Source organism: Gopherus flavomarginatus, chromosome 20 (assembly GCF_025201925.1).
Source record: "Gopherus flavomarginatus isolate rGopFla2 chromosome 20, rGopFla2.mat.asm, whole genome shotgun sequence".
Classification (NCBI taxonomy): Eukaryota; Metazoa; Chordata; order Testudines; family Testudinidae; genus Gopherus; species Gopherus flavomarginatus.
Window position 1 is genome coordinate 20,517,539 of NC_066636.1, and position 16,134 is coordinate 20,533,672.

At 50.3% G+C, this 16,134-nt stretch overlaps 1 protein-coding gene across 3 annotated transcripts in view; it reads left to right on the forward strand.

Annotated features, from left to right (window-relative positions):
* The first annotated feature begins 1,848 nt into the window (after positions 1-1,848).
* ITGA10 (integrin subunit alpha 10) overlaps positions 1,849-16,134 on the forward strand; it is a 49,295-nt gene continuing 35,009 nt past the window's right edge. For all 3 annotated transcript variants that reach the window (XR_007770616.1, XM_050930873.1, XM_050930874.1), the window contains exons 1-2: positions 1,849-1,952; positions 15,387-15,498. Coding sequence is in view for 2 of the 3 variants with exons in the window: in XM_050930873.1 (XP_050786830.1) it covers positions 1,901-1,952; positions 15,387-15,498 (164 nt within the window). In the remaining variant the exon portion in view is untranslated. The remainder of the gene's footprint in view (positions 1,953-15,386; positions 15,499-16,134) is intronic.

The following is a 16,134-nucleotide window of genomic DNA, read 5'->3' on the forward strand; positions in this document are numbered from 1 at the left end:
TTACTAAATGGTGGCCCATGTGGATTGAGTCTCACCAGCTGGTCACACTACAGAAGGGATCAGCACTGCACTGCACCAGCCGTCCCCTTTTGCTGGCAGCCTCAGCTAGGAGGACAAGCACTGAATGGGCCGTTCTGGGGACTGGATCCCATTTACTACCCGTTGAGGGTTCCCCTTGGGGCTGGCCCTGCTCTGGCCAGAGGACTTTCAGTTCTAGTTGGAGGGGTTGGAAAACTATTACACAGGCCCTGTGTTTTTGTGTATGATCAGACCTGTGATCCCAGGCGTCCCCAGCTAGCCATGGGTAGTGCGGCCTGATCCAGAATCCTCAACAGAAAGTGACTTCAAAGGCTCAGGTCCTGGTGCTCGTGTCAAAGATGACACTGCAGCACCCCCTGCTGGCCATGGTTAGACCACACTGGCTCACTCCTCAGAGCTAGCGGTGCCTAGCTAGGAAATACAAAATGTTACGTGCTCTGGCTGGCTGCTCCCTGCCTCAGTGCAATCCCTCTTGGTACATTCTCTGTTGAATCGCTGACACTGCGTGCAAGTGAGGTTAAGTGGGGAGGGGGCTGATCAGGGGCTGGGGGGGGCTGATCAGGGGCTGAATTCGTGGTCCCTGTCACTTCCAGTCCTGTCTTGGCCAGGGGCAAAGTTGCTAAGGGATGGAGGTGTGGAACTATGGGACATTTCTCTAGAATGCACCCCACACACTACACAGATGCCTACAAACCATAAGGATGCTAATGGGTGGGGCGGGGGGACTTCAGTGTTACTTTGAAATGGTTCAGGGAACAAACCTTTGAAAGAAGCGCGGAAGAAAGGGTTAACAAGAGTCCCCAAAGAGCAGCAATATTTATTCAGCTTTTACTTTAGGGTGTGCAAAGGTGCAAGAATGGATTAGGTTAAGAAAACAAACGTGAAAGTGAATAAGGATGATGTGGAAGTGAATAAGGAAGTGTTATTTACTCCTTTACATAATAATAATGATAAAAAAAAAGGGTCACCCAATGAAATTGTTAGGCAGCAGGTTTAAAACAAAAGGAAGTATTTCTTCATACAATGGACAGACAAGCGTGGAACTCATTGCCAGGGGATGTTGTGCAGGGCAAAACTATAACGGGGTTCCAAAAAGAATGAGATTAGTTCATGGAGGACAGGTCCATCAATGGCTATTAGCCAAGATGGTCAGGGACAACCACGTGCTCTGGGTGGCCCTTGCTTCTGATTGCCAGAAGCTGGGAATGAACGACAGGGGATGGAAACACCACTGCTAGGTGTTTGCACTTTTCTGCACACTCCGTCCTGGCCGTGAGGGCAAACAGACAGGAATGGACTCGTAAGTGGTCCCATATGTTTGAAAGGGTGTACAAAAAAAGTGCAAATGTACAGGATTATTTGACTCATCCAACCCTGTATTTTTGCACAAATATGTGTGGTGGGGGGGCTGGGTAAAAATCCAGGGCAGGGTCAAGGGGGAGCATCTTTGCACGCTTTCCACCCCTACTTTGTGCAAACACTCAGAACAGGCTGCGTGAAAAGCGTGCCTCAAAAAGCCATGCTACAGACTCTCGCTTTCCCCAGCGAGCTCCCTGCATCTGTTGCCTGGGTGGTTCCTAGTTTACTATTCCCTCCTGCCTCCCCCCCCCCTCACCCCGCTCCTTCATTGTTTCTGCTGTTTTGGCTTTTTAAAAAAAAAAAAGTTCCCTACCCTGCCATTTATTTTTAGCAGCCAATTGAAATGTCTGGGAGATGGAGGAGGAAAAAATATGAGTGGCGTGTAATAAAGCAGCAGAAGACAGAGTAACCTTTGAGGCAGCGCTCACATACGCTCTCACTATGCCCAGTCTGGCTCTCTGCACTCCTGGAACAAACTCTCCAGTTGGACTCTAACGGGGCGATGGAGCCGGCCCGCCGTCTCTGTGTCCTCTGCATTCTGCTGCTGCTTAGAGGTAAAGAAGCTGGTTCTTAATTTCTTTATATAAAAAGGGAAGGAAAAACAGAACCCAGCAGGACTGTGAAATCCAGGACTGAATTAAGTCTTACTTCAGCAGGAGATATTTTCCAAGTCACCGGCGGGCATCCAGCGGGCAGCCTAACTGCCCACAGAACACCCATTGTGTCTTTGGCAGTTTCCCCTCCTAATCAGCACCCACTTTATTAATAAGTGCTGCAGGCGAAATTAACCCGTAGAGCCCTCGCCTTGTGCCTTGCCCAGCCTGGGATGTCACAGCTGCCCAGACCGTGGGCTTTGAGGAGTTAACAGTGGGTGGGAATGCAAACGTTGCTCTAGTTTTTCTGGTGTGTTGCTGGCAGGCTGGAGGAAAGTGCTGGGTTTTTGTGGGTAAGGGATAACGTGGCTCTCCAAGCGCCATGGGAGAATCGCACGGGCTCCGCTGGGGTGCATAAAACACTTCAAATGCAGAAGCCGTTGAGTGGGAGAAAGATTCTGCCTCATCGGGCGGACAACCTGGGGGAATGGGAAATTGGCGCCGGGTGGGCGATTCTTGTCATCTATAGACCGTTGATTGCTGGTCTGTATAAACCCGCCGAGCAAACGTGCCACTGCTCCAATGTGCCTGCTTCTAATGAACCCTGGCTGACACGAAGTAGAAAGAAAGTAGAAAGTGGATGGTCCCTCTGCGTACTGATGTGCTCCCTCTGCAGTCTCAGCTCCAGGGGGCTGCAAATGGGTATCAGGGATTGAGACCCCCTCCCGCCGCCCTTCTGATATTGCTACGTGTATTTGGACGCCTGATTAGATCCATGGTATGGGAGTGCCAGGTGAGATGGAAAACAAGGAGTACTTGCTCTAGAATGAAGCTTTGCTGTACATAATGGTCTTGTTAGCGGGGTGTTGTCACCAGCCTCTCTCCTGGAGGAAGGGACCATCTTGCTCTGGGTTTCTCTAGTGTCTAGCACAACTGGGTCCAAAAGCCAGTTGGTGCCACCGCAGAGGCTACTGCAGTGTAAAAAGAACTGAGCTGGTGCCTTCACTGCCCCCAAAGTGCTCGTGTGCTCGGGGCCTGAGAAGAACCAGGACTCTGGGTCTGTACATGGGTGTAGGGACGGCGCTCAGGAACCTGCAGCGTTGCACCTGGGTTTTGTAGAACCACCCTGACTCCACACCTCTGATTGGCAGCAGCGAAATCGTTCTGCCGTGGTGCCTGGCAAGCCATGCCCAGAGCTGAACCCAGGACGCAGGGCACAAAACGACATGAGGTGGTTCTTCTTGTAACTCTTACCCCCCTCTCCCAAGCAAGGACAGGGATGTAGCCAGTTTGTGCACGGGTGAGAGCCTGCACCCCGGGTTCTGGGGGCGGGTGAGCGTGGACGCTGGGGTCTTTGTCTTATTGTTGCAACCAGACACTCAGCTGGGACGCGGATTCCATCATACTGGGTGCAAATCCGTAGACAGTCTCTGACCCCTGGAAACTTACAGTCTAGAAAGGTCAGGGGGAGGAGGCATCCCCCCACTCCTATAGAAGAGGGAAACTGAGGCCCTGACATGGAGTGAGCTGCCTCACATCACACAGGGACTCGGTGGCAGAACTAGCTCTCCAGAGCCCCAGCCTTGCGTCTTAACCACAGGCCCATCTCGCTTTCCTGGGCTAATCGTTGATTACTCTGCTTTCTGGAGGCTGCACATGGTCTGCGGGAGGGGAGAGGGTGCCACTGCTGCATTCCCCGGGCCGTGCAGAGTCAGACCAGGGAGTTGCAGAGGAAAAGTGTGTCACGGAAACGCAGGCCCAGCTGGCTTTGCAATGTGCAGGCCCCGTGTGCGTGCCGTGCAGACTCTGCCAGGGCTGCACACCCAGCACTGGCTGGAGCCTGCTGTCACTGTGGGGGGGCGGGAGGTGGCCAGGGGGGAGCATGTGGCTAGAGTCTGGGGGAGCTGGCGTTTGGCAGAGGGAGTTGGTGTATTTCCAGCATGAGCGAAGTGTCAGGGATTAAAGAACCGGCTCAGAACTTCAGCAGATGCTCTTGGATTCCTGGGTTCAGCTGGAATCGGGCAGATCCACATCCTCCCCACAGGCTGCGTCTCCCCCCCCGGGCGCATCTGAGAGTCAGCAAGTCGGAGGGCTGAGGAGTGAAGCACTGGACTGGGATGTAGGACTCCCGAGTTCTGTCCCGGCTTGGGGTGGGGAGCGAGGCCCAATGGTTACAGCGGGGGCAGGCGTGGAAGGTGAGCAGGCTGGGTTCTGCGGTGGGCTCGGGAAGGGAATGGGGTCTAGTGGTTGGAGCTGATGGGACGCGGGACTCCTGAGGTCTTTTCCCAGCTCTTCCACTGAGTCGCTGTGTGACCCTTGCTGAGTCATTTCCTCCCCTGTCCCAGGCTGAGGGAGGTGCTTTGAGGGCCTCGCTGCTGTACATGGGTACCATGCTCATCACCACTAATGGGAGGGGAGCCCCGGTCCCCCGGGCACTGGCCCAGGTGGTGGCGAGGGAGGGGTAGGCAACCCAAGGGCACTCAGTGCATCCTTCAGCTGCTACCCACAGCCAGAGCAGCCTGCTCAGCACCGGGGCCAGGAGCTGGGGTGTGGAAGTGCCCTGGTGGGGCTGGGACATATGATTCGTGGCTCTTGTCCCAACATCCATCTGACAGATGCTGCCCAGGTGAAGCGATCAGGTTCCTTATCCCCTGGGCTGAGGACAGAAGACGCTTCCTACGAGCTGTTCCTCCTGCAGTCCTGGACAACTCCTGTGATTTTCATTACCTGGTGAAATGGGCACAATACTCGCTTCTACAGCTGGCCTCTCTGTGCCACTGGGGGAAGGTGGCGGGCAGCTGTCTGCTGAATCTTCCCCCCCCACCCCAATGCTGGAAAGTGAAGGAGGTGTAGAGGATCATATTCCAAACCAAATATCCATCGAGCATCCCCCGCACACGCTGCACGCACAACTGCTCCTTGGCCCAAAGCCCAGCCATTCTGGGCTCCGCCACGCTGAGGCCCGAGTCAGTGAAGCCCTGAAGGGCTGCGGGTCGGTGGGCGGAGGGCTGGCACGTAGCCCACTGGCACTGGAGGATGATCTGTCGTGAGCTGTTTGTCCCCGTGTCTGCGGCCAGGCTCTGCCTTGGGGAATCAGACAGGGCAAGTGGAGCAGGGAGAGGGGTAGCAACTTGTCCAACATGCCACCAAATTGCAGTGCTCGATCTGGGATTGGAACCCAGGAGTCCAGGCTCCTTGCTCTAACCACGTGATACACTCTTACCAGAGCAGCTATGCCAGAAGCTCCCAGCCCTGCCACCCTCCCATTCTGGCACTGATAGCTGCTCTTCAAATGTGCCTCCAGGATCCTTTGCACCAGTTCCATCTGAGACAGAAGTGCTGGAACGAACTGCTAACTTCAGGAAGCAATGAGTCCTGGGCTCGGATGGTCTCTGTCTGAGTACGGAAGGAGCTCAAATGTGCAGTGGCTGAGCTGCTGGCGAGAAATACGCCATCTTTTAAAAACAGCTGCTATACTGCAGGTTTAAAGGGTAGCATATGTTTTACCTGTATCAAAAGGAGGCTCTAGGGGAGATCCAAGGAATTACAGACCAGTAAGCTACACATCTGTACCTAGGAAAGTGTTTGGAACAGTTACATAGAATAAAGCCTGGAAGAGCATGAGACGATCAGGTTAGCACACAAAGGAAAACCGCGTGTCTCTAATCTATTAGACTGTTTTGAATGTCGCGGTCAAATGGATAAAGGAGAACAGGGTGGCGTAACTCCAAATGCCTTTGACAAGAAGTTACTCAAGAAACCAAGTCGTCATGGGATAAGATGGAAATTTTTTCATGGATCAAAAACTGGCTGGAAGACAAGAAACAGTTTAGGAATAAATGGGGAATTGTAATCGTGGCAAAAAGTTAACAAGGCAGCACCTCGTGGCTCCATTTGAGGTCCAGCGTTAAATATATTGGCTCATCTGGAAAAGGGTGGGTGAGACATGAGGAGGAAAACCTTGCAGATGACAAAGTTTATTAAGGAGATAAGGTGGGCGAGGTAATATCTTGTATTGGACCAACTTCTGTGGGTGAAAGAGAGAAGCTTTCGAGCTATGCAGAGTTCTTCTTCAGATCTGAAAAACCTCTCCTATTAAGAAATTGGAAAGATTGGGATGGTTACCTTAAAAAAAAGATGGATAAGTGGGGGCATAAGTCTCTCAATTAACAAATCAAAGTTCCTGAGCTAACTTCGCTAGACTCTGTTCTTCCTGTCTTGTAGCATGAATGGACATTCACTGGAAATGAAAGGTAGCAAATTCAAACCCATTAAAGGTGTGATTAGACTGTGGAACTCATTGCCACTGGGTGCTGTCAAGGATAAGGACTTCACAAGATTCAAAAAGGGATTGGACACTTATAGGGATAACAAGAATAGTTGCTGTGACTGATGCTAACTCATGTTTGGAAGGGATTTTAAATCTCACGCTTCTGGGCTTCAGCCCATCTCCTGCTGAGATCAGATTAGCCCACATCTGCCTTCTGTGGGGTTCTTACACCTTCCTCTGAAGCAGTTGGTGACTGTCAGTGGCAGGACACTGGAGCAGATGGACCTTGGGTCTGATCCCGTCTGCCAGCTGCTGTGCTCCAAGAGACTCTGCAGGAATCTGCACAGGGTTTTAGCAGGGGAGAGCAGAGGTGAGGAATAGGGGAGCAGCTTGCCCTTCCTCTGGGCTCCTTGGGGCTAGAAGCTCTTGAGATCAGGTGATGCTGGCCTTTTTTGGAAAATCCCAGCCTTTTTAGGCCAGCCCAGGCCCCCGAGCCTGGTTGGACTGCAGGGGAGCGTCACATGGACCCCAAACTTAGCAATTCCAGAGGAGCTTGGCAGTTTGAACCCTCCTCTCCCAAATTCAAAACCTGGAAACTGGGCCCAAATGCCGTTCCCGACACTTGGGAGCTTTAGGTGTGAACTTCATGGCTGGTTCCTAATGGACCAACCCAAACTCATTGCTCCAAATAGCCTCTCACCCTTCCGGGATCAGATCAGAGTGTGTCAGCTTCTATTCAGAGCAAAACACTTTCCATGCTGCTGACTGACCTTCTCTCTCATCCCCTTGGCAGGGTATTTCTGCACTGCAGCCATGGGGTGCATGGATCCCCGCTGGCTTTAATCAGGCTAGCTAAGGTCCCCAGAGCAATGAAGTCGTGGACGCATGGGCCAGACAGACTGCCTGGATCCCAGGGTGATCGCTCAGGCTGGCCTGTGCTAAAAACACGGCTTTCCTGCTAGTGGTACCGGGGCTAGCTGGATCCACGCTAGCTCGGGTATGTCTACTCAAGTCGCAACTCTGCAGTCAGCTGTAGCCTCTAAGCACTGGGACATCTTTGTTGCTCTGAGCTGGGCAGACAAAGCTCAGCGAAAACCAGCTGGAAAATGCAATGGTTTTGTATGGAAACGTGGATGAAACTTTTATTTTACCTTTTTTCTTTAATCAGAATTTCCCCAGGAACGACTTTGGTGTTTTGTAGTGAGATTTTTGGAGGAAAAAGCAAAAGCAGAAGCTGAAACAATTGGGAGGTGGCATTGGAAAATCAAAACTCAGTCAAATGTTTCAGTGGCTCTTTTAAAAATGTTGATGAAAAACAGCTTTGCATCTGGATTTTTTTTTCTGGGGTGGGGGGAGGGGGAATGTCCCACCAGCTCTACTTATCTCTGAGCAGCAGGTTGGCCTTCTTCCCCCCTGCCCGCCAGCAAGCAATGGCATAAATCACTGCACATCTGGAACTGCTTTGACTCGTCCCATCATGTCCTCCCCGTCCCGCTCCAGGGGATTGGCAGGCATTAGCTATGGTGGTTGAGAAATTCCCAGAGGATATTTTTTCTCAAAGAGGGAAATATTTTGGCAAATCAGGGAGATTTTCTCAGGCTTCCTTACAGTCCCTAAGCCTGCCACTTGCTCACGGCAGAGCCAGCTCATAATTTTGTTGAAGATGTAAGTATCTCTCTTCTATAGAGACTTAAATTTAGACTCTCCTATGTCTAGAAGTGGCACACTTTTCCCCACCGCTGTCTGTCCAGAGTGATGTAACTCTGCCGTGAGATATCTCCATGTCTTTAGCATCCTTTTCCTACAATAGGTCGTTCTTCGTCCTCTACACCTTTTCTTCTCTCCAGGTGGAATCCAGTCTAAGACGTACCTTGAGCTTGTGCTTATGGAGGGGGAAACTGAGGCACAAGAAGGGCAGTCTTGCTGTATTTGGTGTTTCTGTTTCTGAAAGCCACAGCTACGGGAGTCACGTGATTAAGTGAATATCAGTTTTATTTTTTTTTCGTGGTTTCTGGCCTTCATGCTTGCAAAGAAAAGTCTGACCTGAGTTCAGTCACAAAGGCTCACAAACCTCATGGCAGACCGCAATCCCAAGCATTCAAAAATCCTGAGTCAGGCCCCCCAAAAATCATGACTGACTTAAAAAAATCCTGTGGTTTTTTTTTATTTTATTTTTTTGTAAATCTAATTGTGTCTTCTGGTTTCTGAGACCGAGGTCACATTTCTGAGTTTTTCTCTATAACTTACTAGAAATGTACTTTTTTAATAAGATTCTCACATGACTCCAGCAGCCGGTGTTTTCTGGGGAAAACTTACCAATGTCTTGGAACTCGTGATAAAACAGCAGGATTTGGCAATGTTCCAAGCAAAGATGCTTGAACTTCATTTAGTAGTTTAAAAACCGTAAGGTTTCTGTTCCATCTCATGATTTGGGGGGATTTTGGAATGCTTGTGGCTGACAATACTGTATTTAACACATAGTTGGAGAGTCTCTTCCATCCAGGGCAATAGCGAGGAGTTCCTCTTTTCTCTACATGTCTAATTAGTTCCAGGCTAGTGCATTTAATTTACATATAAACTCCCCTTCCTTTGTGTGTGTGTGTATACGGAGGAGGGGAGCTTGAGTAGAGGAGGGAAGGAAGAAGTGGTATTCTTGCTAAGCTCCACCCATGATGCCAAGCTCCACCTACAGTGCCTGAATAGCTGTCATGCTTTTGCTGAAATAATTGGCAGGGAAATAGTTAAGAAGGAGACTTAACCAGAAGACAGGTTTCAGAGTGGTAGCCGTGTTAGTTTGTATCAGCAAAAACAATGAGGACTCCTTGTGGCACCTTAGAGACTAAAAATTTATTTGGCCCACTTCATCAGATGCATCTAATGAAGTGGGTTTTAGCCCACGAAAGCTTATGCCCAAATAAATTTGCTAGTCTCTAAGGTGCCACAAGGACTCCTGGTTGTTTTAACCAGAAGAGACACTACTTGGCACCATTGCACTAGCCTTTTCCACTTGTAACTCTCAAAATGCTGTGCAAAAATAGGTGTCTTCATCTTGTGAGTGGGTAAACTGGGGCACAGAAAGGCAGGAATTTGGCCAAAGTATCCCTGGGAGCTGGTGACAGAGCTGGGACTAAAACCCAGGTCTAACTCTCAGTGCGGCCAATTTCGGCCACACTTTAAAATGGACATCACTAGGTTTCAGGGTGAACACCATGTGGAGAGAGATCAGGTCTGTTCACATGTCCCCTGAGAAGTACTGGAGACTCAGACAGCCCTGATGCAGGATGCTACTTCTAAGAAACTTAGGCTGACAATTCTTGTGGCTGTGTGGCCACGTTCCCTGTTGCTCTGCTCCTTGGCCAGTTACACCCCACTGACATTTTGAGGGAAAAAATGATTCCAATTCATACCAAAAATGACTGAAAAATCCAGAAAATTTCACTTCTGGACCATCAAAACATCTAATTTGGCTAATATTGAAACACTATTTAGACATTTATAACATATTAATATTTTGTATGCTCTGTAAGCCTAATACATCTCAGATTAATATTTTAAATATCATTTTACTAAATAAAATGAATCCAGGCTAAATGTTTCAGCCTTTCCCATTAACAAAGTGAGTTGAAATCAGCATGTTCACGTGAAACACTTTAGGTTTCAATGAAACTGTATTTTTCAATGGAAAACTGTTCTGCCTAATTTTTTCGCTGGCACTACTTGAAACCTTTCAACAGGGACTGCCTCTTTCTGATGTCTACATTGATGGGGGCGTGTAGGGTACACACACTGCATGCTCTTCTAGCGTGAGTACAGATAACAGTGTAGACTGTTATCCCAAGCAAAGACATGTCAGAACCTTAGGGTCTGTATACACAGGTCTCTACACACCCAACCAGCGCCTCCCGTGCAGTGGGCTGGAGCCTTTTCCTGCTGCCTCCCCCTCTGCTAAAGACTTTCACAGCTGCATGTAGCTACACACGCAGGTAACATATGGATAGGGTGACCAGATGACCCGATTTTATAGGGACAGTACCGACATTTGGGACTTTGTCTTATATAGAGTCCTATTACCCCCCACCCCTCCGTCCCACTTTTTCACACTTGATGTCTGGTCACTGTACATATAGATAAGACTGATAACATCATTTTCGTGCTTAAACTGGGGACGTGGGAACACTGCAGCATCTTTAGCTGGACACAGAAACTTTTAACAGTAGATGTCCCCATGTATTGTGATAATAATGCAAATCTTCAGACCCACATAAAACCCTCCCCCAGCAAATTAAATTATTTTTCTGGCAACTGGCAAATCCATAAAAAAAAACCCAGCCAGGCCGATCAAATACCAGCCAGGTGCTAACCCCTATTCCACCCTCAGGCTATTTACTGGGTTGCGATGGGCCATAACCATTTACAAATGGGTCCCGAGCCCAAAAAAGGTTGAGAACCATTGCTCAGTGCAAGAGTGCCTGGATGAGCTTCTCTGGCCTGTTTTACGCAAGAGGTCAGACCGGACAATCATGACACTGCCTTCTGGATCTAACTGTATGACAGTTTTAAAGACAGCAATAACATATGAGGTTAAGTGGCAGGTCCAGGCTGGGACAAATAATGCTCTTGGCTCTGGGCTGGTGCAATTCTCAAAATATTTCAAGACGGCGAGAATTTTTTCTCTCTTTAATTTGAGTTTCCTAAAATACCCATGCGGGCTAATTTCCGAAGCTGGCTTCTCGTGCTGCTGGTAATTAGCTAGCCAGCCAGGCAAGGAATTTGCAGCGCGTGCGTGTGATCCATTCTGGGGCAAAGGCGCTCTATTTTCAAACTACACCCTGCGTAATTGCTAGGCTGTTTTCTTCCTGAGGTTTGCTGCGAATCTGGGGCATGGTCGGCTCCCGAGACAGAGGAGTCACTGTGCAAGGGGCACAGCCTCCGCCCTCTCCTTACATATCCTCAGAGAGGCAGGAAATAACACTGCCCCGCTCTGCCCTGCCAAACTGGAGCCTGTTGCTGGGAGGTTGTTATGATCTCAGCTTGGAAAGTATAATTTCAGGACAACTCCTCCAGTCTCGATCCTCACTGACAGCCATGCACGAAATGCATCAGACGCTCTTAAGATTGGCCGCATCATGGGCTTGATTTTATAGTCCCACGAAGGACAGTGTAAAGCATCCTTAAAAACAAGTGTCAGTTACAAGTTAACTTCCCCACACCTCAGGAGGACCCCGGATTTCCAGTGCTTGGCTGTACTTGGAAATCAGACCCTGTATATTTCAAAATAATGCGCCCTCCCTGGGTTTCGCACGGACCTCCGCTCACTGCTTTCACTGCTCCTGTTTAGGTCTTTGGCTGGTGCAATAAATTCAGTCACTTCAGGACCGGCGCTAGGGGTTTGAGCGCCCTAGGGAGATGGCAACTTCGCCGCCCTGCATGCTGGTCCTGCGGCTCCGGTGGAGGTGCCACAGTGGTATCTGCCGCCCCCTCTGGACACCCTGGGCCCCAGGGCAGCGCCCTGACCCAGGGGACCCCCTGGACTGCCGGCTGCCAGGGCGGCGCCCTGACACAGGGGACCCCCTGGACTGCCGGCTGCCGGGGCGGCGCCCTGACCCAGGGGACCCCCTGGGCTGCGGGCTGCTGCGGCGGCGCCCTGACCCAGGGGACACCCTGGGCTGCCGGCTGCCGCCGGCAGCTCAGACTCCCTCTCTGTCCCAGCAGCAGCGGCTGCTCAACCATTTAAAAAAAAATTGGGGGGTGGTTTTTGGCGCCCCCAAATCTCGGCGCCCTAGGCAACCGCCTAGTCCGCCTAAATGGTTGCACTGGCCCTGAGTCACTTTCACCTGAAGGTTCATGGTCAGTTTCGTTTCCTCCTCCACCTGGATTTGGTTTTAAGGTGCTTCGCTGAAATGGTCTAGTCGTGCACTGGACTCAAGGGCTTCTGGGTTCTAGGCCCCAGTTCTGGGAGGCGGGGGGAATGTGGGCTGTGGGATCAGAGGAAGAGGCTGTGAGTTGGGATTCTGTACCACTGGGCACGTTTCTTCCCTTCACCGTGCAGCTGCAGGAAGGCAGGATTGATTCTTCCCTGCGCAAGCCTGAGGGTTAATTGTGATCCTAAAGTGCTTTGGGATTAGGGTGTGATGCAAGGTATCAGTGAGATCAGCAGGCACAGGGAGCAGCCCCAGGACTACGAGGTGTTTTTAAGGAGATGGTACTAAATTATCACTTTGGGAGAAGCCCAGCTCACTAGGGCTCATCCCCTGTTTCTAAAACGTGCTCCGGGCTGCTGGGGACACTAAAAGAACCAGAACATCCATCTTGCAAGGAGGCCAGCAGCACAGCACCTCCTAGCTCCAACTTGGAACAAAGTTTGCTTCTTGAACTCGAGAAGACACAGGACTGGGGATTATAAGAGCTGGTTGGGAACCTAAATTTCTGTTCCCTGCGATGCAGAAATGTGGTGGTTGTTGCTCCCAATGAAATGAAAATCCAAAACGTCCTGCGAAACGAAAATGCTGAAATTTTGATTTGGGACCCTTCCAATGTTTTGCTTCAGTAGCGCGGCCACTTTTTGCTTTGACGTTTGTTCTCCATTAATGTGAAAGATAAAATCTGAATGATATTTTAAACATGAACAGAAATCAAAACATTTCAGCTGGATAGCATCATTTCGATGGATTTTTGACTTCCTCCCATTGCAAAATGAGCACGTTCCCAGGAAATATTTTGATTTTAGCCGAAACTACTATTTGCAATGGAAAACAGCTGGGTTTATATTTTTGTTGACCAGGTCTAGTGTGAATAGTAGAAAGGGGATTGCATGGACACAGACAGACCCTCCTGTTCTCTCTGGGTATGTCTACATGGTATCAGGCACCATGCCACCCAGCCCACATATGCAGGTAGCTGCTCAAGATCTTGCAGCACCCTGGGCTAGCCACCCTGGTACAAGCCAATGCGACCTCCTGGATCTGCGCTCGGGTGGCCAGCCCCTAGCGCACAAGCTTGAGCAAAGCTAGCGCGCGGCTGTCTACCCAGGCCCAGGGGCTGCTAGCTGCAGTCAGACATAGCATCAGGCTTTCTCAGGCAAAGGGTTTCCGGAGATAGCGGCACTGACTTCGCTTTTGAATTACCGGCACTGCTCCCAGCAGCCTGTCTCTCTACCTCCAGTCCACGCTCACGCAATGCCTGACCCGGCTCCGCTCACCCACCCTTCTGCAGTGCGGCTTTATCTCCATCTAGGGCTCAGCCCAGAGGCGCAACAGCCTTCAGCTAGCAGAGGTGGGTCTTTATCTCTTGTGCCTCTAGGCCAAGAGGTTGCAGATTCACATCCTGGTGCTGGCTACTCCCCTCTCCCCCCCAAGGTCCTAGCTCCTCTATCAGCTTTGAATAAGTCACTTCCCCCACCCTTCTGTGCCTCAGTTTCCCTATCTGCATTCTAAGGCTAATACTTCCCAGGGATGGTGCGTAAATACCCATGTATCTCACTCCCCTGACCCTTTGTCCTAAAAGCTCCAGGTGTAACTACGCTGACCGTTACAGGGCAGCATGGGCCTACGGGTCCTGCAGCCCAAGGCGGTTGGATAGCCCATGGCCCGTGTTACACAGGAGGCAGGCTAGATGGTCGCAGTTGTCCCTTCTGGCCTTGGAATCTGTGACTCCATCAGGGAGTCAAAATGCAAGTGCCGGCAGTGAGTTCTAGGGGCAGCCGGCTAACAAAATCCACCACGTGATGGGGCAATGACATTTCCTGTAGCCGGGGGGAATCAGCTGCACAAACTCAACCCAGCCCATGTGTGCTGCTTGCTGCGGTTTGCCTGTCCTCCTTGCTGCCGGTAACCTGAAAGAACCCAATCTGGGAAGAGTCTGAAAGTCTCATTGAGGGCTTGGACTGCCTGGGCGGGCGGGGGTGTTGTTTTAGCACCTGGTCGCAGGCTGCACAAATATTTCCATTCCCCTAGTAGCTCATGATACAGAGATTTGCAGATTCCAAGGCCCACAGGGATCATTGTGATCATCCAGTCTGACCTTCTGCATACCCAGGCTCTAAACTCCGTGCCCTGAGTCCTGCATCACCTGATGGATTTGTTTTGAACCATGTAATTTGAGACACCAACCTTGGGCAAGTCACTTTGGCCCAGATCCTCAAAGTTATTTAGGCACCTAACTCCCAATGGAGTTACCTTTTGAGGATCTGGCTCTCTGCCTCTCTGGGCCTCAGTTTCCCCTCACATGTTTTTGTTTCAACTTCTTAGACTGTAAGTAATTTGGGAGAGGGGCGGTTTTACTACAACTGGATCTTTGCTGAGAAAAAAGATGTGGTTTTACCAAGTTAAAATTCTGATGCAGTTGGACCCTAGTCCAGGTAATCGACTAGTAACACATGTTAAAACTCCCACTATCCTGTCTACACTAGGATTAACACATGTTTTTTCTCTTGTGGAGTGCCTGCCGCAATGGGGCTCTGATCAGGGATGCTAAAGTAACACACTAGTCTGAATTTTCTGGAGTTCGCGTAAGTTCATGAAAGATGGAGGTGTTTTTTGAAAGTGTTGGCTTGATTCTGCTCCTACTGGCCCTGTTTTGAAAGGCAAAAAGGGCGACTAATTGATTAAAAGCTAAAGAGTATGACCCAAGTGTAAGTGATGCAGCGTCAGCTTCGGCCACCGAACTGAAAAATCCCCCACAACAGACGGTTCATTTCAACTGAAACTGATTTTTTCCATTTCCTCCCCCCCTCAACTAAACAAAAAAAAAAAGAGAGAAAATGTTCCATTTGGGCCGCATGAAACAGTTTCAATGTCAATTCCGAACGACCTTTCGGAACAAAATGTGCTTGAAATTTTTGTGTTTGGTTCCTTTTTCGGCCCAAGCTATTCGCCGAATTGGCCGGTGGTTTCAGTGTCACACAAAATGAAGTTTCCAGCTAACTTACTATTTGGGTCATATTTTTAAGCTTTTCTTTGCCGCTGTAACATCTGGAGACTTGACTCTTGTTTTAAATGAAAGCTGAGATTCTGGAGAATGGTTGAGAGTTTTGTCTTTGTCCTCCTACTCCTCCTCTACATCTTTGCACCTCTCCCAACTTTGGGGGTCTCTGGGTTAGACTAACACTCTGCTCTGTGTCTCTTTAGGGCTATGCAGGTCATTCAACATTGATGTCAAGAGACCTCAGATCTTCCAGGGTCCACCAGAGGCTCAGTTTGGTTACAAAGTCCTGCAGCACGAGGCCGGAGGGGAGAAATGGTGAGTCTGGAAAGCATTACACTTACCATAGCAGTTCCAGGGGGCCAACCCTTCGTGCCACCGTGGACATTGAGAATTTTACAGGGGCTTGTGAGACGGAGTGAGCCGAGGCGAGCCAATAGCTGCATGTGCTTTGCACAGCTGCATTCCTAATTCGAATCCACTTTCAGGCCATAACTGGAAACCGGTTTGACTCTGGTCTGACATAGTTCCGGTGCCTTTGGCGGGGGAGAGCTAATATTATTTATTTGCATTCCAGAGGCACCTAGGTGCCCCAGCCAAAATCAGGTCCCTGTTGTGCTCGTCCATACAGAACTTACAATCTAAACCAGAGGTCCCCAAACTGTGGGGCACGCACCCCTAGGGGGACATAGAGGAACCTTTGGAGGGGCTCAGGCCAGCCCCAATGGGGGGGAGTGGCAGGGAGGGAGTGCTCTTTCCCCAGCCCCACTCCTGGCCCCAGACCCACCCCCAGCTGCGGCCACAGCCTTGGCCCTTTTCCCCATCCATATGTCATTCCCCCAGAGCCACAGTCCCGTTCCCGACTGTGGCTCCAGGCGGGGGCACAGACAGGGGTAAGGGGGACATGATCCTCAAAAGTTTGGGGACCACTGATCTAAATAGATAAGACAGACA